Raw genomic sequence first — 21,522 nt, 5'->3', positions numbered from 1 at the left:
CCTTCATAGGTACTTAGCACCCTTTTGTATTAGATCTAAAAATAGATCTAGCTTAAGGGCTTGGCCTCACTATAAGTATGGGTTGGGGACATTTTTCTCATTGTTCAGTATGGAGTTTTACAACTTTATCTTCCCTTAAAGTATGCCTAAGTATGGGTGGAGTAATGTAAACTTCTCACATACATTCCTGACCAAGTACCTCCATTGTTTAAATGGAAATAGCCTTAACCAAATGTTTTAAGGTAGAGTTTGAGAAATTTTAAGATTCACAAAGGGAAATGGTGATTATATAGAGTCATCATGGCTTCATTAGGAACAGGTCATGCCAATAACCTGATTTTCTTTTTATATGGAATTTCTAAACTGGGTAAGAGTAATGGGATTGTAGGGTCAAAGAGAGTATACAGTTTATAATTATATTTCTTTTTTTTTTTTAATATATTTTATTTGATCATTTCCAAGCATTATTCGTTAAAGACATAGATCATTTTCTTTTCCTCCCCCCCACCCCCCATAGCCGATGCGTAAATCCACTGGGCATTAGATGTTTTCTTGATTTGAACCCATTGCTTTGTTGATAGTATTTGCATTAGAGTGTTCATTTAGAGTCTATCCTCTGTCATGTCCCCTCAACCTCTGTATTCAGGCAGTTGCTTTTTCTCGGTGTTTCCACTCCCATAGTTTATCCTTTGCTTATGAATGGTGTTTTTTTCTCCTGGATCCCTGCAAGTTGTTCAGGGACATTACACCACTACTAATGGAGACGTCCATTACGTTCGATTATACCACAGTGTATGAGTCTCTGTGTACAATGTTCTCCTGGTTCTGCTCCTCTCGCTCTGCATCACTTCCTAGAGGTTGTTCCAGTCTCCATGGAACTTCTCCACTTTATTATTCCTTTTAGCACAATAGTACTCCATCACCAACATATACCACAGTTTGTTCAGCCATTCCCCAATTGATGGGCATCCCCTCATTTTCCAGTTTTGGGCCACCACAAAGAGCGCAGCTATGAATATTTTTGTACAAGTCTTTGTGTCCATTATCTCTTTGGGGTACAGACCCAGCAGTGCTATGGCTGGGTCAAAGGGTAGATATTCTTTTGTCGCCCTTTGGGCATAGTTCCAAATTGCCCTCCAGAATGGTTGGATCAGTTCACAGCTCCACCAGCAATGAATTAATGTCCCTGCTTTGCCACATCCCCTCCAGCATTCATTACTTTCCTTTGCTGTTATGTTAGCCAATCTGCTAGGTGTGAGGTGATACCTCAGAGTTGTTTTGATTTGCATCTCTCTGATTATAAGAGATGTAGAACACTTCTTCATGTGCTTGTTAATAGTTTTGATTTCTTTATCTGAGAACTGCCTATCCATTTCCCTTGCCCATTTATCAATTGGAGAATGGCTTGATTTTTTGTACAATTGATTTAGCTCATTATAAATATGAGTAATTAAACCTTTGTCAGAGGTTTCTATGAAGATTTTTTCCCAATTTGTTGTTTCCCTTCTGATTTTAGTTACATTGGTTTTGTTTGTACAAAAGCTTTTTAGTTTGATGTAGTCAAAATTATTTATTTTACATTTTGTGATTCTTTCTATGTCTTGCTTGGTTTTAAAGCCTTTCCCCTCCCAAAGGTCTGACATGTATACTATTCTGTGTTTACCCAATTTACTTATGGTTTCCTTCTTTATGTTTAAGTCACTCACCCATTTTGAATTTATCTTGGTGTAGGGTGTGAGGTGTTGATCTAGTCCTAGTCTCTCCCACACTGTCTTCCAATTTTCCCAGCAGTTTTTATCGAATAGTGGATTTTTGTCCCAAAAGCTGGGATCTTTGGGTTTATCGTATACTGTCTTGCTGAGGTCGCTTTCCCCCAGTCTATTCCACTGATCTTCCTTTCTGTTTCTTAGCCAGTACCAAATTGTTTTGATGACTGCTGCTTTGTAATATAGTCTGAGATCTGGGACTGCAAGACCCCCATCATATGTGTTTTTTTTTCATTATTTCCCTGGATATCCTTGATCTTTTGTTCTTCCAAATGAACTTTGTTATGGTTTTTTCTAAATCAGTGAAGAAGTATTTTGGTAGTTCAATGGGTATGGCACTAAATAGATAAATAAGTTTGGGTAGGATGGTCATTTTTATTATATTGGCTCGTCCTATCCATGAGCAGTTAATGTTTTTCCATTTGTTCAAGTCTAGTTTTAGTTGTGTGGCGAGTGTTTTGTAATTGTGTTCATATAGTTCCTGTGTTTGTCTTGGGAGGTAGATTCCTAGGTATTTTATTTTGTCTAAGGTGATTTTGAATGGGATTTCTCTTTCTAGTTCTTACTGCTGAGCTGTGTTGGAGATATATAGAAAAGCTGATGATTTATGTGGGTTTATTTTGTATCCTGCAACTTTGCTAAAGTTGTTGATTATTTCAATTAGCTTTTTGGTTGAATCTCTAGGATTCTTTAAGTAGACCATCATGTCATCCGCAAAGAGTGATAACTTGGTCTCCTCCTTGCCTATTTTGATGCCTTCAATTCCTTTATCTTCTCTAATTGCTACTGCTAGTGTTTCTAGTACAATGTCAAATAGTAGAGGTGATAATGGGCATCCTTGTTTCACTCCTGATCTTATTGGGAATGCATCTAGTTTATCCCCATTGCAGATGATATTAGCTGTTGGTTTTAGATATATACTGTTTATTATTTTTAGGAATGGCCTTTCTATTCCTATGCTTTCTAGTGTTTTTAATAGGAATGGGTGTTGTATTTTATCAAAGGCTTTTTCTGCATCTATTGAGATAATCATGTGGTTCTTGCTAGTTTGCTTGTTGATGTGGTCAATTATGTGGATGGTTTTCCTAATGTTGAACCAGCCCTGCATCCCTGGTATGAATCCTACTTGATCATGGTGAATGACCCTTCTGATCACTTGCTTGAGTCTTTTTGCTAGTATCCTATTTAAGATTTTTGCATCTATATTCATTAGGGAGATTGGCCTATAGTTTTCTTTCTCTGTTTTTGACCTGCCTGGTTTTGGAATCAGTACCATGTTTGTGTCGTGAAAGGAGTTTGGTAGAACTCCCTCTTTGCTTATTATGTCAAATAGTTTGTATAGTATTGGGATTAACTGTTCTCTGAATGTTTGATAGAATTCACAGGTGAATCCATCAGGCCCTGGGGATTTTTTCTTAGGAAGTTCTTTGATGGCTTGATGGATTTCAATTTCTGATATGGGATTATTTAAGAATTCTATTTCCTCTTCTGTTAGTCTAGGCAGTTTGTATTTTTGTATGTATTCATCCATTTCTCCTAAATTGGTGTATTTATTGCCATATAATTGGGCAAAGTAATTTCTAATGATTGCCTTAATTTCCTCCTCATTGGAGGTGCTGTCCCCCTTTTCATCTTTAATGCTGTGAATTTGCTTTTCTTCCTTCCTTTTTTTAATTAGATTGACCAGTACTTTGTCTATTTTGTTTGTTTTTTCAAAGTACCAGCTTCTTGTCTTATTTATTAAATCAATAGTTCTATCACTTTCAATTTTATTAATTTCTCCCTTAATTTTTAGGATTTCTAATTTGGTTTTCTGCTGGGGGTTTTTAATTTGATCGCTTTCGAGTTTTTTCAATTGCATTTCCAATTGATTGATCTCTGCTCTCCCTTGTTTGTTAATATAAGCATTCAGGGATATTAATTTGCCTCTGATTACCGCTTTGATTATGCGCTCTGATTACCGCATCCCAAAAGGTTTGAAAGGATGTTTCGCCATTGTCATTTTCCTCGATGAAATTATTAATTGTTTCTATGATTTCTTCTTTAACTAAACGGTTTTGGAGTATCATATTGTTTAATTTCCAATTGGTTTTAGATTTGGTTTTCCATGTACCATTACTAATCATTATTTTTATTGCCTTGTGATCTGAGAAGGCTGCATTCATTATTTCTGCTTTTTTGCATTTGTGTGCTATGTTTCTGTGACCTAATGTATGGTCAATTTTTGTGAATGTGTCCTGTGGTGCTGAGAAGAAGTTGTATTCCTTTTTATCCCTATTTATTTTTCTCCATATGTCTATTAATTCTAATTTTTCTAAGATTTCATTCACTTCTTTTTCCTCTTTCTTATTTATTTTTTGATTTGATTTATCTAAATTTGATAATGGTTGGTTTAAGTCTCCCACTAGTATGGTTTTATTGTCTATTTCTTCCTTCAATTCTCCTAGTTTCTCCATTAGAAATTTGGGTGCTATATTATTTGGTGCATACATGTTGATTAATGATATTTCATCATTGTCTATAGTCCCTTTTAACAAAATATAATTACCTTCCCTGTCCCTTTTGATCAGGTCTATTTTTGCATTGGCTTTATCAGATATCATGATTACCACTCCTGCCTTCTTTCTATGAGTTGAGGCCCAGAAGGTCTTACTCCATCCTTTAATTCTGACCTTGTGGGTGTCAACCCGCCTCATGTGTGTTTCTTGAAGACAACATATGGTAGGGTTTTGGATTCTAATCCATTCTGCTATTCGTCTACGTTTTATGGGTGAGTTCATCCCATTCACGTTCAAAGTTATGATTGTCATTTGTGGACTCCCTGGCATTTTGATTGCCTTCCCTAATTCTAACCTTTTCTTCTTCAGCTCTACCTTTTAGTCCAGTGATTTACTTTGAATCAGTTCCCCTTGTCCCCTCCCTTGATGTTTCCCTTTTTAGTCCCTCCCTTTTTCTTCCCTCCCCCTCCCCCCTCTCTTTCCCTTCCTTTTTGTTCTCCCTCTCCCCCTCCCCCCCCCTTGGTTTTCCCTTCTCCTTACCCTTGTTGGGTAAGATAGAATTCAAGATCCCAATGGATCTGGATGTTTTTCCCTCTCAGAGTTGATTTCCCTGAGATTGAGGTTTAAGTAACGCCCCCCCCCCTTCCTCTCCTTCTTATAGGAGTTTTCTTCCCCTCCCCTTCCCATGTGAATCTTTGTGTGAGAACCATTATTCTATTTGGTCTTTCTTTACCCCCTATTTATACATTACATTTTCCCCACATGTTAGTATACATAGATTGATATAAATGTAGTCCTTATAGAAGAGAGTTTGAGTAAAAGAAGAAGATAACATTTTTCCCCTTTCCTTAATATTTACCTTTTCAGGTATTCCTTGCTCTTTGATTTTCGGTATCAAACTTTCCCCAGAGCTCTGGTCTTTTCTTTGCAAAGAGTTGGAAGTCTTCTATTTTGTTGAATGCCCATACTTTCCCTTGGAAGTATATAGTCAGTTTTGCTGGGTAGCTGATTCTTGGTTGGAGACCCAGCTCTCTTGCCTTTCTGAAGATCATGTTCCATGCCTTACGATCATTCAGAGTGGAACTTGCAAGGTCTTGTGTGACCCTGATTGGAATTCCTTTATATCTAAATTGTCTTTTTCTGGCTTCCTGTAGGATTTTTTCTTTTGTTTGATAGCTTTGGAATTTGGCAATTACATTCCTGGGAGTTGTCTTTTGGGGGTTTAGTGTAGAAGGTGTTCTGTGAGCTCTGTCAGTGGCTGTATTGCCCCCTTGTTCTAGAATCTCTGGGCAATTTTCTTTGATTATATCTTGTATCACCATGTCCAGTTTGGTGTTTATTTCTGGCTTTTCTGGGAGTCCAATTATTCTTAAATTCTCTCTTCTCCCTCTATTTTCCAGATCTATCACCTTGTCGGTGAGATATTTTATGTTCTCTTCTAATTTCTTGGTGTTTTGGCTTTGCTTTATTAGTTCTTGCTTTAAAGCCTGGTTTTCTTTTACAGTTTGGTCAAACTGGTTTTGTAGATGCGTGAATTTCTTTTGCATTATTTCCCACTTTTCCTCCCAGAGGGCTTCCATCTTTTTGGTCATTTCTGATTCAAATTCTTCATGGGTTTGTGGAGAGTTTCTATTTCCTTTGGAAGATTTTGGAGAATTTTCTTGTATATCTTCTTCTATCTGCTCTGTATTTTGTATTTTGGCTCCATAGAATGTGTCCAAAGTCTCCCCTTTCTTCTTATTTTTCTTGGTATTTTGGGGCTTCTGTGCTTCTGTGGAGTTTGCCATCTCTGAATGTGGAGGATTAGCTTTTCTTATCTCTGTCTGGTGTTCAGAGGCTTTAGTCCTGGGCAGATGTTGGTTCTATGAGCTTTCCCAGGGTTAAACTGAATATGCCTCACTGGAACTGGAATGGAAGGGTCGGACCACGAGGCCACACTCTCCCCCCGGCTCGCTTTCAGGAAGTTGCCTTCAGAATCGCTGGCCGTGAGGCTGTTTCGTCGGCCTGCGGGGGGATGGGCTGCAGCTTCCCCAAGCTCTGAGGGCCGGGACTTTCACTGAGACTTGGATAGCAGGATCCAGCCTGTGAGGCTGTCTTGCCCGCCCTGAGGGTTGCTGTTGTTTCGACCAGCTCTCTGCAGCGGAAGCCCCAGGCAGTAACTTTCACTGGGACTCGGGTAGAAGGCCCTGAGGGTTGTTGTTTCGAGGACCCTGCTCTCTGAGCCTGGCCGGGCTGCGGCTTCCCGGAGCCTTGGACTCTGCGCTCCTACCCCTTAGGTCCGAGTGATCTCGGGTTCTGGCTTTTGAGGGGAGCCGTACCTTTTGAACTGGGTCCAGGTCCAGGAGGAGGGTTCCCAGGGTCTGTGCTGTTGATCGTTTTGAATTTCGGCGCCTTAGGAGCTTATAGTCTGAGATCGGTCGGGAAGGGTTTTCCGGAGATCTGAACTTTAGCTTTCTCTAAGCCGCCATCTTAACCGGAAGTCCCTATAATTATATTTCTTGCATGATTCCAAAGTGTAATCCAGCATGGTTGGATCATTTCATAGCTGTACTCATGGTGGACATCAGTATGACTCTTTCCACATCCCCCCCAACATTTATTATTCCCATCTTTTGTCAACTGCCAAATTTGCTTGATGTAAGATGAAAGCTCCGAGTTGTTATAATTAGCTCTTTTTTATTATGAATGATTTTATTATGAATGTTTTTAATTATCTTGAAAATTGTTTGTAGCCTCTGACCAGTCATCTACTTGAGAATAATTTTTGGTATTATAAAATGATTTTTTTCTTATCAGTCATCCTTAAAGGACAGTTACAAAAGTACCACAGTTCTGTATACTGCTATTATAATTATTTACAATCTTTGAAGGATAATATATAGGGCACCAGGCCTGGAATTTGGAGGATCTGAATTCAAATCTGGCCTCAGACACTTTCTAGCTGTGTGACCCTGGACAAGTCACTTAACCCTAATTGCCTATCCCCTTTTCTACCTTGGAATCAATATTTGATATTGATTCTAAGACAGAAGGTATATGTTTTATTTTTTTTTTAATGAATCAAGTTCTGTTGATAAGAAGGAAAGTTTCTTTCTTTTTTTTGGTGTGTATGAGACAGGTCTTCTTTCTTGTGCACTCCCCATCTGCAGAAATGTCTAGCTTTCTGTGCATCCACCTTAGATATATTTCACAGTTGCATTCCAGTAATAAATAGTTACATTCCAAATAAGCAAGTTGTCTCCCACTTTTTTTTGTTTTTATCATTTGTTAAGAAAACACAAGATAATTATATAGTTTAATTGTAGGGTGCCTGGGGGCCATGTTGGGACAGGAGCTGTCCTAACATCTTATAGTCAGTAAAGGTAGTTTTGGAAGGAAGATCCAAAGGTCGCAGCATCTAAGCAGCATTCTAGGCCTGTGATGATGGACCTATGGCACATGTGCCAGAGATGGCATGCAGAGATGGCCCTGTGAGCATGCCTGTGCCCCTCCTGGCAGCTGCTCTCCTCCTCACCCCTCTGCGCCTACTCCCTTCCATGACCAGAGTGTGCTCAGACCACATCCTTCCCTTTCTCCCTCCCCTGTCTGGGATGAGTGGCTACAAGGGGGTAGTGTCTCCTCTTCTGCCACCACCTGACCCCACCCCCTAAAAGATCTCCACTTCCATCCTTCTTTCCTAGCCAGCTGCTAGTCTCAGGGGTGACCCCCCCATTAAAGGCTCACTACATTCCCTCTGCCCCCTGCTCTCACCCGCATGTGGGGCACAGCCCAATAGGCAGCTCTGGGGAGGCTGAATTCAGGGGTGAGTCCCCATGGCTTCAGGAGGTGACTTCTTCCCAGGCATGAGCCAAGCTGGGAGCTGTTCCCTGCATTTGAACTGAGGGAAGAGGGGCACTTGGTCTCTGAGCCCCCCTCCCCCCAGGCTTCTCCCACCTTCCAGGCTGATCCAAGTCCAGCAGCCCCCTCATTCTGCCCCACCCCCCACCCCATGTGGCTGGATACAGGTGTGGGTCCCCATGGCCACAGGAGGTAGCTTGGGGGGACTGGGAACCTGACCCACCAACATAGTGAGGCAGGGCATGGCACAAAGTGGGGGGGGGGGTCCAGCATGGTTCTCGTCCCTGCTCTAGACTAACAATTAAAGTAAACAATCCAAAGCTCTTCCCAGCTGGAAGAGTACCTGATTTCCTGGGATTCCCCTTTGACTGCAAAAGGAGCCACTCTAAGCTGGGAATCAGGTGTTGAGCTCAGCAATGGGTTAATGGCGTCTGTCTTCCCATTTCTTTGCAGAGTCGAGCTGTCCTGAATGCCACAGAACTAAGGACCAAAGCTGCTGCAGGATGAGAAGATGGCAGCTCGGCTGCTCGCACCACCAGGCCCTGATAGTTTTAAGCCTTTCACCCCCGAGTCCCTGGCTAACATCGAGAAGAGAATTGCTGAGGACAAGATCAAGAAGCCGCCCAAGCAGGATGGCAGCCACCGGGACGATGACGAGGACAGCAAGCCCAAGCCCAACAGTGACTTGGAGGCAGGAAAGAGCTTGCCCTTCATCTATGGGGATATCCCACAAGGCCTTGTTGCTGTGCCGCTGGAGGACTTTGACCCATACTATTTGACACAGAAAGTGAGTTGGAGGAAGAGAAGCCTTGGACACCCGTTTCAGGGTTGGAGGCAGGACTCACAGGTGTATGGGAATGGGGATGGGAAGGCGTCAGACCCTCTTGGCCACGGGCTGGAAAAGATGGGCAATATTTTCTTCCCTCTTGGTTCTTGGGGGCCTGATAGATACTCGGCCTACAGCCAGAAAGGGGAATGGTTGGTCAGACAGTCATCGTGGCTTTATGGCGCATGCCAGTCTCCCCTGATTTTCTTCTTTGATAAGATGACTGAATGAGCAGATAAAAGAAATGGTGCAGATTAAGTTCACTGACATTTTAGTGGAGCCTTTGGTAAAGGTTCTTGTGGAGAAAGACGATCTGTGGATACAGCATACACTTAATTAAATGGATTGAGAATGCTTGGATAGCCATAGTTGATCACAGGTCTTGTCAATAGGGCAGGAGGTCCCCAGGAGAAGACCCCAGGATCTCGGTTTCCTTGATTTATTAAGTGGTGCCTCTGTAGTATTTAATATGTCTATCAGTGACTTGGAGAAAGGAGTAGATGACATACTTGTCAACTTTTCAGGTGACAAAGTTGGGAAGGACAGGTTAGACTACTGGGATAGATCGGTCAACGTGAGGTTTAATAGGAATTAATGTAAAGCCTTAGGACCAAGAAATAAAATATAAGCATGGGTCTGGAAAAGATCTGGAGGTTTTAATGGGCACTGGAGAGGAAGGGAATAAATCAAATTGTTTTAAATACATTAGAAAAGCTCTCTGTATAAAGGAATCTAGGAGTAAAATGCTAGATTGCATTAAGAAACAGCTCCAGGAAGAGGGAGGTGCTAGTCTTATAGTGCTCTGCCCTCCTACCTTTCTGGAGTATTGTATTTAATTCTGGGTACCACAGAAGGATATTGATCACCCGGAAACTATCGAGAGGAGGGCAGCCAAGATGATCAAAGGCCTTGAGTCCATGTCATGAGAATTCATTGAAGGAGCTAGGCTTGTTTATTTTGGAGAGGGGGGGCTTAGAATATGATCTGCTGGCTTGGGACACTTGAAAGGCTGTCATGTGGAAGAGACGTTTGGCTTGTTCTTTGGGTTTAGACAGCAGAACCAACAAAGATACAGATGTAGGCTTGATGTCAGGACAAACTTTCTAATGATTAGAATTGTTCCAAAGGTCACAGGAGTCTTCAAGTAGTGAGAGGATCTTGAGTTCTCAGGTAGCTATTAGGATCCCTTCTAACTCCCATAGTCTGTGATTCTCACTTTTTCAAAACTTAATTTTGAATCTGGGTCACGAATGTGAGAGGCCTTTTTTCTGAGCTTTCCTTCCATGTTTTTGGACAAGGTAGGTGATCGTGGGCCAAAAAAAGTTCCTTGGCAATACATGGGAAGATTTTAAATTTGAAAACTCATATCAGATTGCTCTTTCTGCTTTTTTATTTTGCCTTCCTTCTTTCCTTTCTCCCTCCCTTCCTTCTGTCTCAGAATCAGTAATGTTCATTGGTTACAAGGCAGAAGAGTGGCAAAGGCTAGGCAATAGGTTTAAGTGACTTACGGGTCCCACAGCTAGGAAGCATCTGAGGTCAGATTTGAACCCAGGACCTCCTATCTCCAGGTCTGGCACTCTATCCCCTGAGCCATCTAGCTACCCCTCAACCCACTGTACTTTCAAGCCCCTCATTTTCCAAAAGTTTTTTCTTTTCCTGGAAGAAATGTCTAGACTTTAATTAAAATTTTTTGTTGACCCAACGTGCCATGTCTTTGTTAGCCAGGACTTACTTTCAGCCTGGCATCTATCTTTAGGAAAACAGTAGAAATTAGCCTACCAGTCAGAAAGTCATAAGGCCCTTAAACAAGACTGCCAAGCCCCAACTCTCTTTGCCAGAGCATCATCCTTGTCTGAGCTAAATAATGAACCCTTTTCCTTTTCTCAGCAGTCTTAAGTCTCAGCCTGCTACTTGGCTGTACATCGAAGTTCTCATGTCTTAAGAGTACTTTGGCTTTGCTAAAAGTCTTCTGTTAGCCATATTAATCAACTAAACTTACTTCTTTGATGTGTTGGTATCATGTTTTCTTTTGTTCTTCTGCTTAGTGATCACACACAGCCTTTTTAAGGCACGTGGGACTTCCCTGAACACCTGTTCTTGTTTTCAATCCATGTTGGGGGGAGTGGAAAGAGCTCTAATACACACAAAAGGTTTAGAATGCCTGATTTGGGGGCATTGAGGTAGCACTCTGGATAGAATGCCAGGCCTACAGGCAGGAGGACCTGAGTTCAAAGTTGGCCCCAGACATTTCCTAGCTGTGTGACCCAGGGTAGGTCACTTAACCCCAATTGCCTAGCCCTTGGTGCTTTTCTATCTTAGAACTGATACTAAGACAGAAGGTAAAGGTTTAAAAAAAAGAATGCCCAATTTGTAGTTTTTTAGGGAGGAAAACCCTTTTTATATAAACCATACATATGTATATAGGTATAATTTTATATAGTATGTGTATATTTATATGTGTTTAATGTTAATAATCTAATACATAATTAGCATACATGCCCCCTATTTCATGTATCCCCTCTTTGGTCCCTCTTTATTCTGTCCTTCCCTGATCCCCAGTTTTCCCCTGTCAGCTGTCTTAATCCTTTTATAACTTGGCAGGAAAAGGCGGTCAATATAATTGTACCACTTTTTGATTTTATGTTCCTGAATAACCCTGCAATTTGTTAGGTCTTTGCCCTTATTTTCTCTGAAAAAGGAAGTGGAAGAATATTAAATATTGAGCAAAATGATGTGAGCATAGCCTGAGAATATTGTTGCTAGGAGAATAGCGTTCAAGTTATCTGCAGAAACATGGGCTCCAAATCAGAGCTGTGTAATAGCTTTGGACCACAGAATCACGAATTTAGAACTGGAAGGGAAGGTAAAGGTTATCTAGCCCAATCCTATTATTTTGCAGATAAGAAAACTGGGACCTAGAGAGTTTAAGGAACGTTTCTAAGGTTATTCAAGTAAAAAGTTTTTAATAAAAGTGAAGTATACTTGTGTGTGTGTGTGTGTGTGTGTGTGTGTGTGTGTGTGTATACACATTACTTCTCCATTGGTCCGTGTCCCCAATTCTTCCCACTTTTTCTGCTTCCCAAAACCAAGTTTTCTGACTTCAAATCTAGTATTTTTCCTTCCATGTACTACTCAGGCTAAAATGTAGAGAGAGCATATTAAAACCTGCCACCTTTCTAGGTATAGTCAACCTAGACTTGGCATAAGATTGTTCTCTTCTTATTTGCACAACTTGTGACTTTCCATCTTCCTCTAGAACATTCAGCAATTATTTGAGACAAAATTCAGTTGAACTCAAAATCTGTCAGTTTTCCTCCACCTGAAATTTAATTCTAAGTTACTGATTTGTCAAATCTTTACTAGACCCTGAAGCTGGAGCTTGAAAAAGTATTTGGTTTGAGGATTTCTTTCCCCCTCTGCATTGAATTGACCAATTTCTTGTATGGGTATAGGACATCTAAATGGTTATTGATGGTGAGGGAAGAACCCTGCTTCAGTCTGATGTAAATCATTCACTACCTTTGTGTGCACAAGTCACTCCTCTAAAGACTTTTCCCTTGCCAATAGAGTGAAAAAAAAAAGTGCTCTACTTAGAGCTCTCAGGCTGGGTACTTAAAGTTTCTTGGTTCAGCACTTGATGTACTTACTTTTGATGTGTCTATCTCTTCATCTGTCTGTCTGTCTGTCTGTCTGTCTGTCTGTCTGTCTGTCCGTCCGTCTGTCCATCCATCCATCTCACCAACTCCAACAACCCAAAGCTCACCATTATAAGTGCAATCCAAATTGGAAGCCATCTCTTCTTATCTTGATTTGGTGAGAAAAAAATGTAACACTCAGGTTATCTATTTGAATCCCTCCAATGTGTTTCCAAAAGGACATGGTCTAGTTTCTTATAAAAATATTCCGTTGACTTTTCTGAGCCAAAAGTCTTTGCAGAACCTATTATTCTCATACAACCTACAACAGGTGTACCTAGGAAACACAGGTTGCAAATGCATTAATTGAATGTGAATTGAACTGTTGAAAAGAGAGTTTTGCTTTGCTTGGTTTTGTCTAATAAGCCCAGAAAGGAGTTTCTGTTAAAACAACCCCCCAAAGCCCTATGTTTTTGAGCATTGGTTTTTTAAAAAATGAATTTTGAAGGAAAAGTGCAAAAGGGAAAAACATTAGAAAGCTACCTTCTGAACACTCCTACCTTGATGCTTCATTGATCCTGAGTTCTCCAAGGCTTTGCCAATAAAGCAGGAGCTCTAGGGGGCTTGCCAAGCTGGAAAGGCCCAAGGATAGCCAAGCTAACTTGGGAATGGCTCATGCTTCATCATAAGATCATGAACCAATCATTTAAGTCAAAAAGAGATTGGAACATGTGCTAGTAGAGTGAAATTATAGATTTTCAAAGTGAATTCCAGCCTCTGCAAGAGGTCTTTCCCACTGGGTCGAAGCACCCTCTTCCCATCTTTTTTTCTCTGGCCCCTGCTAGTGCCTTCCTTCTGGGATTACCTCCCATCTACACTGTCTATACCTCCTATTTATACCTAGTTGTTTGCATGTCATCAAATGTGAACTCTTGAGGCCAGGTAATCTATTTTTTACCTCTCTCTGTATCTGCTGTGCTACCACTTATTGATTGCTTATTAAAAAAAATCTAATTTCCAAAACAAATTCCCATGAAGGTTGTAGAGATGAACTTCCTCTAATGTCAGAAGCTGATGTATGTTTGGAGGTTCCCCCCCCATTCACCTTATAATCTTCATTAAATGTTAGAGTTTGATATTCTTAGGAGTATCAAAAACATAATGCTTGTAAAATGTCTTTAACATTTTACTATACAAATATTACTCTGATGATGACCTGAACAGTTGACTCTTTGAATGAGTAGATCTGCTTTCTAGTTATAGTTCTTTTGGGAATTTACCATATGAATTATTGATAGATAATTTGGAAGAGCAGCTAGGTGGCACAGTGGAAAAAGAGCCAAGCCTGGAGATGGTTGGTCCTGGGTTCAAATCTGACCTCAGACAGTTCCTAGTCATATGACCCTGGGCAAGTCACTTAACCCCAGTTGCCTAGCCCTTTCCACTCTTCTGCCTTGGAACTAATGTTTAGGCAGAAGGAATGGGTTTGAAGGGGGGAAAAAAGCTAATTTGGGCAAATTATTTAACCTCCCAAGAACCTCTAAAGTGGAAATAATGGTAATATATATTCTACCTACCAACTCATATGAGGATCACATGAAGTAATATGACAGTTCTCTGAAAAAGATAAAGCATTCTACACACGTAAGATGCCACAATGATTGTTATATTAATAATAACCTATTATGTAGTAATGATAACTTAATAATTGTTATATTAATAATAGCTACATTGTTTGCCTTACTGTCCCTTTACACCCCCCCTCCCCCTGCCAAATTGGTTCTATTATAGGACTGGTCAAAAAGACGCCATATGTGACTTCTCTGCTGTTTTGGCCCTACTGATCAAGATGAAAGTTTTGCTGCTGGTGTTGGATGTTTATTGATTATTGGATGATTATTGTGCAACTCATGACTGTGAGGCTACTTTTCCCATTTTGAGTTTTGTAGATTTTCCTGCGGATTCTCTCTGCCTTAGTTTTCTCCTCTATAAAATGGCCTCTCAAGTTCTTTCCAGTTCTAAATTTATGGTCTTCTGATTCCTTGAAAACCTTCTACCTTTCTGTGTGACCTTGATTCGCTTTTCTTAACTGTCCATATTGCTTTACCTTCTTTGCCCCTGAGCCCACAGTAAAAGAGAGATAGATGTTGGGGGTGGTTTGTGTTCTGTTAAATGGGATTCATGCAATAGACAATCACGAGGAAAAGGAATCATGGGAAATGCAAAGAGAAATAGCCGGCTTGTCTCTTCTCACCCCCTCTGCTGCCCCTACTCAAGGAGCTAGGATAGGAGATCAGCCTAGCAGGGGAGATATGTCAGCGTGCAAGAAGCGAATACTGAGAAGGGGTGTAGAATACTCTTTCAGATGTTTGGCAGTTTGTTTGAAGGGAATCGGGACCGGCAGGAAATTTCATATTAGAGCATGTGTATAGACCAAGAGGAAGGAGCTGATAGAGACGTTGAAATAAAAGATTTGAGCATGGTGGGGGGGGGGGGGAGTTAGTAATGATGCCACGTCTTAGAAGAAGCAGGAGAGAAGGCCTTGGTCACAAAATGGAGTGGTTTCCTAGAAAGACAAAGAGACCCAACTTCTTCTTCTAACACAGAGAAGGAAAAAGCAGAGAGAATGGCCGAAGAGTCAGAAATGTTGACGTTTGGAGGAGGGGAAATATGGATGCTTATATCCACTGGCCTTCAACTTAATTGAAGAGTGAGGATAGTCCAGTTGGGGTTAGGGCTTGTGGAAAAGGTGTGAGATCACTACTGTGGGAAGTAGAACAGGACTATCTAAGAGGGAAAGAGAGAATGAGGCTTATTTCGGTGAAGGCTCTATTGACTTAGTTAACAGAATTTGCAGTGGATGCAATCAGCAGATTTTCTTGACCTTCTCCCCAGGGCTTGAATAGGCCCTCTTTCTTTTTCCCTTCACCCATTTGACTGCCACCTACCTTCTGTCTTTCTAGTCTCTCTCCCTCTACAAACTGGGGGGTATGCTGTTTGTACTAAAATTTCACACTGATTATCCTCATTCTTTCTCCGGCTTGTAGACACGCAGGCTAACTGGTGCATGGGATGAGGCCTGGTCACCAACAGGTACTTGAGTACTGGAGACCCAGGCAGCCTTGGTATCTGGTAGCTCTGGCTACTTTTGGACTTTCTTGCTGCTTGGATAAATACTTCTTAACACTGAACTACTTAAGAAATACAAATTTTCCCAAGGTAGAAGCTTCTTGTTACTAAAGATAAATATCTTGCCTATTTGAAAACCAATTTTGAAATAATCATTAAGATGGACATAATGTGAAATGGGATGGAACTGGATAGTTTAGGAAGCTTTTGAACAGAGACCATCTAAGGAAGGCAAGTAGATATTACCAGGCACTGGAGGTGAGCTGATGGTAATCTTTTGAACACTAAATTTGGTCGTAAGTCTCCTGTGAGCCAAGGCAAAAAGGGAAACAAATAGAGCTATATTTTCTCCCCAAAGGAAGCTTATTATCTGTAGAGACTTTTCTGTAACTCAATTTATGTATGGGCATTAAATAAAGGACATTGGGTGAATTCTTCAACTAGAATTTGGCTAAAGGCTATCAAATAGAAGGTTTTTCTATTGCCCATTCCAAAAAGACTGCATCTATAACTTAAAATCACATGCCAGTAAAGACATTTCTCTGGTGGACATAGTATGGCTTAAGTACTTTTAGGGATCCAACCCAGAAAATCATGGATTCAGTAGTTCAAGTGCTTATTGGACTGGCTCTATGAATTTTTCAGATTTATTAAGCAAGATTTTGGCCTCGTGTCACAGAAAGTTCTTGACTTATCTATAGATAGACTTTGTTGTTGGTTAAAGCAAGAGTCAGATATTTCAGATGCTAGACATAAAAGAGAAAAGTGAAATTGGTGTCATGTTGATTGAAGAAATTTGAGCTTGAAGAAAATTTGGGACAAGTATTCTCATCAGCTGCCCTTTTCCAAATGAAATGCCTGATTGTGATATGGAGGGGAACCGTGATTCTCAGAGGTTATGCCAAAAGAGAACAAGACCTGGCAGATACTACCAAGCAGGAAAGGTTTTCAATATGGGCCCAGGGCTGAACTTATAAATCAGTTTCTAGGAAACAGCCAAGCTGAATTCAAATGGGCTCATTACTAGGCTGCCTGCAAGGGAATGGGGTTTTGGGCTGTAGCAACTCACAAAAGCCACATATCAAATTCTGAAGAATTTGCAATCTATCCTGGTTGGCATTTCATGTCAAGAAAGCCAAGGCTCCTTCAAGCATTGACAACACATTACCAGCTAATTACCAAAAAATAACTGATATAGCCTGTGTGGAATTTTTAAAAGTGCTTTTTGATTACTTTGTGGGCTGTTAGTGGCAACACATACCTAGAAGTAGCTGAATAAATTGGCCTTTTGAATGATTTGATCATTTAAGTGTGGGTGAATGTTTACAAAATACAAAAAAAACCCCCACTGTAATAGTAATATTATTGAAACGGAATAGGTTTGTTTTTGTTTTTGGTAATAAGTAACCAACAGATCCAATTGCTTCTTCTTAAGTATCAGTTCTAGGGCAGAAGAGTGGTCAGAACTAGGCAAACTGGGGTTAAGTGACTTGTCCAGGGTCACTATCCACAGAGCTATCTAGCTTCACCTTCCAATTGCTTTTCTTATTTCCTTCCTTCCTTCCTTCCTTCCTTCCTTCCTTTCCTTCCTTCCTTCCTTCCTTCCTTCCTTCCTTCCTTCCTTCCTTCCTTCCTTCTTCCTTCCTTCCTTCCTTCTTCCTTCCTTCCTTCCTTCCTTCCTTCCTTCCTTCCTTCCTTCCTTCCTTCCTTCCTTCTCCTTCCTTCCTTCCTTCCTTCCTTCCTTCCTTCCTTCCTTCCTTCCTTCCTTCCTTCTTCTTTCTTTCTTCTTTCTTTCTTTCTTTCTTTCTTTCTTTCTTTCTTTCTTTCTTTCTTTCTTTCTTTCTTTCTTTCTTTCTTTCTTTCTTTCTTTCTTCTTTCCTTCTTTCCTCTTCCCTTCCCTCCCTCCCTCCCTCCTCCCTCCCTCCTTTCTTTCTTTCTTTTCTTTCTTTCTCTTCTTTCTTTCTTTCTTTTCTTTCTTTCTTTCTTTCTTTCTTTCTTTCTTTCTTTCTTTCTTTCTTTCTTTTCTTCTTTCTTCTTCTTTCTTTCTTTCTTTCTTTCTTTCTTTCTTTCTTTCTTTCTTTCTTTCTTTCTTTCTTTCTTTTCTTTCTTTCTTTCTTTCTTTCTTTCTTTCTTTCTTTCTTTCTTTCTTTCTTTCTTCTTTCTTTCTTTCTTTCTTTCTTTTCTTCTTCTTTCTTCCCTTCCTTCCCTCTCTCCTTTCCTTCCCTCCTTCCCTCCTTCCCTCCTTCCCTCCCTCTCTCCCTCCTTCCCTCCCTCTCTTCCTCCCTCCCTCCTTCCCTCCCTCCTCCTTCCTTCCTTCCTTCCTTCCTTCCTTCCTTCCTTCCTTTCCTCTCTTGATTGATGTGTTGATTATCTAAATATTAATTAATTGATAATTAAGTATTAATTAAGAAAATACTAAGACCTCAAGAGCCTGATTACTCCCATGAGACCATTTTGGCTGATTCCGATGTTAGTCATAGGCTCCCCGAAAGCTGTGCAAATAGATGCTTCTTGTGGACTGAAACAAATGAAGTTCAGGCAGTAAATGTGGCAGAGATAGTCTTTCAATTGTCCTGGAAAACCTTTCTGATGAGCTCCATCAAAGTATAACTTTGACCAGGAATGGAATGACTGATTATGCCTGAATCTCTTGGCTCTTTACATAAGAAGATATTTTCGAAGATTCATTCCTGTCATTTTTTTGAGGCTAAGGCTGGCATAGGATGTGGAAGAACTACCTGGAAGGCTAATTGGTCTCTAGTTTGGAGGTAATAAAGGATTTGTGTTTGAACAGCTGAGTAAAGATATGATGTGGGGACTATACTTGTAGAGTTAATTAGGATAAATAGTTTGGGACTGATCACTCAGGATAATTTCTGAATAATTCTGGTCACAAGAGATCTAAGCTTTCAGTATTATTTACATAACCAAAACTTATTAAGGATTGGTACTTGTTAAGTACCTACTATGTGCTAGATACTGGGAATGCACAGATGAATACTGACATTAATTCTTGCATTAAAGATATTTATATGTCCAGTTAGAGAAAAGAATCTCTGTCATTGTTGCATATGATTAAGTAAAAAGAGATCACGGTGATATGAGAAAGAGGCATTCTCTTTTGAGTCTTGAGAAAAAGATCCCTTCTAATGGAAAGGGAGGATTAGTATTTGTGGAGGAGGCAGTGACTAAGCTAGACTTTGGAGAAAGAGAATGAATTCAACAGGCTGAGATGTGGAGGGAGTGCTTTCAGGTATGAGGACTGATGGCACAGATGGGAAAAGTGGGCAAGGTCAGTGAATAGTGAATAGTTTAGTTTAGCTGGAATAGGTGTGCAGAAAAGGGGGTTGTATGAAATGAGCCTGGAAAGATAGATTGAAGCCAAATTATTAAAAGCATCGAATGCCTGGGCTAAGGAGCTGATATTTTGATCAAGAATTTTAGGAGGCCACTGCAGGATTTTGAGCAGAGGAGTAATTTGGGGAGATGTATATTTTAAGGAAGATTATTTGGCACCATGTCAGAGAGCAAAAGGCTGGCATCATGGAGATGAATTTGGAATCTATTGTAATAGTTTGGGTGAGAGGTAAAGAGGCCCTCACTGAGGATATTGGCAATGGGAGTGAATGGATTTGACAAATACTAGGAGGCAGAAGTGATAGTTCTGGGCAAGTGTTTGAAAATAAAGGTTGAGAAAGAAGGAAAAGTCAGAGATGTCTCTTGGTTTCAAGATGGGTGATGGGGAGCATTAATAGAAACAAAGTTATTAGAAGAAGGGGCAAAATAAATTCCATTTTGGACACCTTGAGTTTGAGATGTGAAGAATTTGTCCAGATGTAGGAAGCTAGCAGGAATTTGGAAAGATGGGCCTAGAACTCAGGGTAGATCAGGATAAGGGTAGGTAAATACACAAGTTTAGGAAGTTATCTGCTTAGCAGTTAGACAGAGAAGAAGAGAGCACAATAGACAAGGCTTTGGAGTATGATAACATATAGTGGAAAAAGGAGAAGGAAAAACAGTGACCAAAAAAGTGGCCTAGAAGGAATGCCAAGGTAGGAGGGAGACCAGAATTGAGCCAGAGTCAGATAAGGAGACTATCAAGGAGGGGTGTTCAGCCAGTCCCAGAGACGAGGACTAAGAAGAGCACATATCCCCTCGAGTGGACACTGGTAACCCAGGAGAGAGGTCACTTCAAGTAAAGTGATGGGATAGAAGCCATACTAGAGGAGACTGAAAAGGTAATGAGGATTTCAGCAGGGATAGAGTGCTCATTCTAGAAGTTTAACAGAGGATGGTAATTTGAAGGAGGAAATGGAATGAAAAAGGAAGCTTCTTAGAACTTAATTTGTAGAGTACTGTAAGTTTTACAAAGCCCTTTGCTTGCAGTGGCTCTGGGAAATAGGTTATTTCCATTTTACAGATAAGGAAACTGGTACACAGAATGGAGAAATGTCTTAAAGGCAACTAGATGAGAGGAGAGGGGCAGCTAAGAAGCCCAGTGGATAGAGAGCTGGCCCTAGAGACAAGAGGTCCTGGGTTCAGCTTTGGCCTCAGATACTTCCTTAGCTGGGTGACCCTGGGCAAATTACTTAACCCCAACTGCCCAGACCCTGCCTCTCTTCTACTTTGGAAACTTATATTTAGCATTGATTCTAAGACCAAAAAACAAAAACAAACAGATGAGAGGAGAGGGAGTATGGTTAGTATAGATAGTAAGGTCCCAGAGGGATGGAAGGGAGTAATGATTGACATTTGAAGATTCTTAAAGTGCTTTTCATGAATTATCTCTAGATCCATGCAAAGTAGATTCTGCAGGTATACTACACCCATTTTACAGATGAGAAAACTGAAGCTCGGAGAACTTAAGGAGTTTGCCCAAGGTCAGGAAATAGTAGAGCCTCATCTTAAACACCTAAGACTTCTGACTTCAAAACCATTGCTATTTGGGATCAAGAAGAGGAATTGCAAGCATAAGGTCTAGTTTGAACAGAAGTTCATTTTCTTCTCTGAGACCAGAGAGAAAGGGAGAAAGACTGGAGGAGACAGACCTTTGAGAAAGTGTGAAACACTGAGGCTGCTCCTGTCCACTGGTCTTTGTCTTCTCAGAAAACATAGTTAGGATTGTCTGCTTGGCTGATATTAGGACTAGACTTGAGGGCTTGAGGAGAGAGGATATTTTCAAAACTTTGGAGGGGAATAAAAGAGGGACGAATGGAATGAGTGCCATCTAGTGAGTCAACAAACACTAAAGCTCTTGTGCCAGACACTGTAGGTGCAGATAAAGACAAGAGACACAGTTCCTGCCCTCAAGGAGTTCATATCTGAATATAGCAGTAAAGAGTCAGTAAATAATTGGCATAAATTTGTAGGAGATTCACTTAGCATAACTCTGTGATTCTTCTCCACCAGTAATCTAGGATTTGAGAATAGAAGCCAGAAAAGTGGATGGTAGAAGATTCCAAGCATTAGCACAATGGGGATAAGGAAAGGTCATGGAGAGAGAGAAAGATAGAGGAGATGACATTGTAGAAAAGCATACCCCCCACTGGATAGAGGAGGTGGTGGACAGAAGTAGTGTTTTGACTTGCTATAGTTTAATTTAATTTAATTTTAAATTTCAAATTATGTCCCTTCCCCTTTCAACTCTGAGAAGGCAAGAAAAAACAAAGCTCATTGCAAGGAGACATAGTCATGTCAAACAAATGCCTGCATTAGCCATGTCAAAGAAGAAAAAGAAAAGAAGGAAGGAAAGAAAATAAGCTTTGATCTGCACTCTGAGTGCATTATTTCTCTTTCTGGAGGTAGATAGTATGTTTCATTTTGAAGCCTTG

General features: G+C 40.5%; 1 protein-coding gene across 4 annotated transcripts in view; it reads left to right on the top strand.

The window, feature by feature from the left end:
• SCN8A (sodium voltage-gated channel alpha subunit 8) overlaps positions 1-21,522 on the top strand; it is a 223,109-nt gene that overhangs the window by 73,017 nt on the left and 128,570 nt on the right. For all 4 annotated transcript variants that reach the window (XR_008912050.1, XM_056798197.1, XM_056798195.1 and 1 more), the window contains exon 2: positions 8,555-8,888. Coding sequence is in view for 3 of the 4 variants with exons in the window: in XM_056798197.1 (XP_056654175.1) it covers positions 8,613-8,888 (276 nt within the window). In the remaining variant the exon portion in view is untranslated. The remainder of the gene's footprint in view (positions 1-8,554; positions 8,889-21,522) is intronic.

Source organism: Monodelphis domestica, chromosome 5 (assembly GCF_027887165.1).
Source record: "Monodelphis domestica isolate mMonDom1 chromosome 5, mMonDom1.pri, whole genome shotgun sequence".
NCBI lineage: Eukaryota > Metazoa > Chordata > Mammalia > Didelphimorphia > Didelphidae > Monodelphis > Monodelphis domestica.
This window is presented reverse-complemented; position numbering and strand designations above follow the sequence as displayed.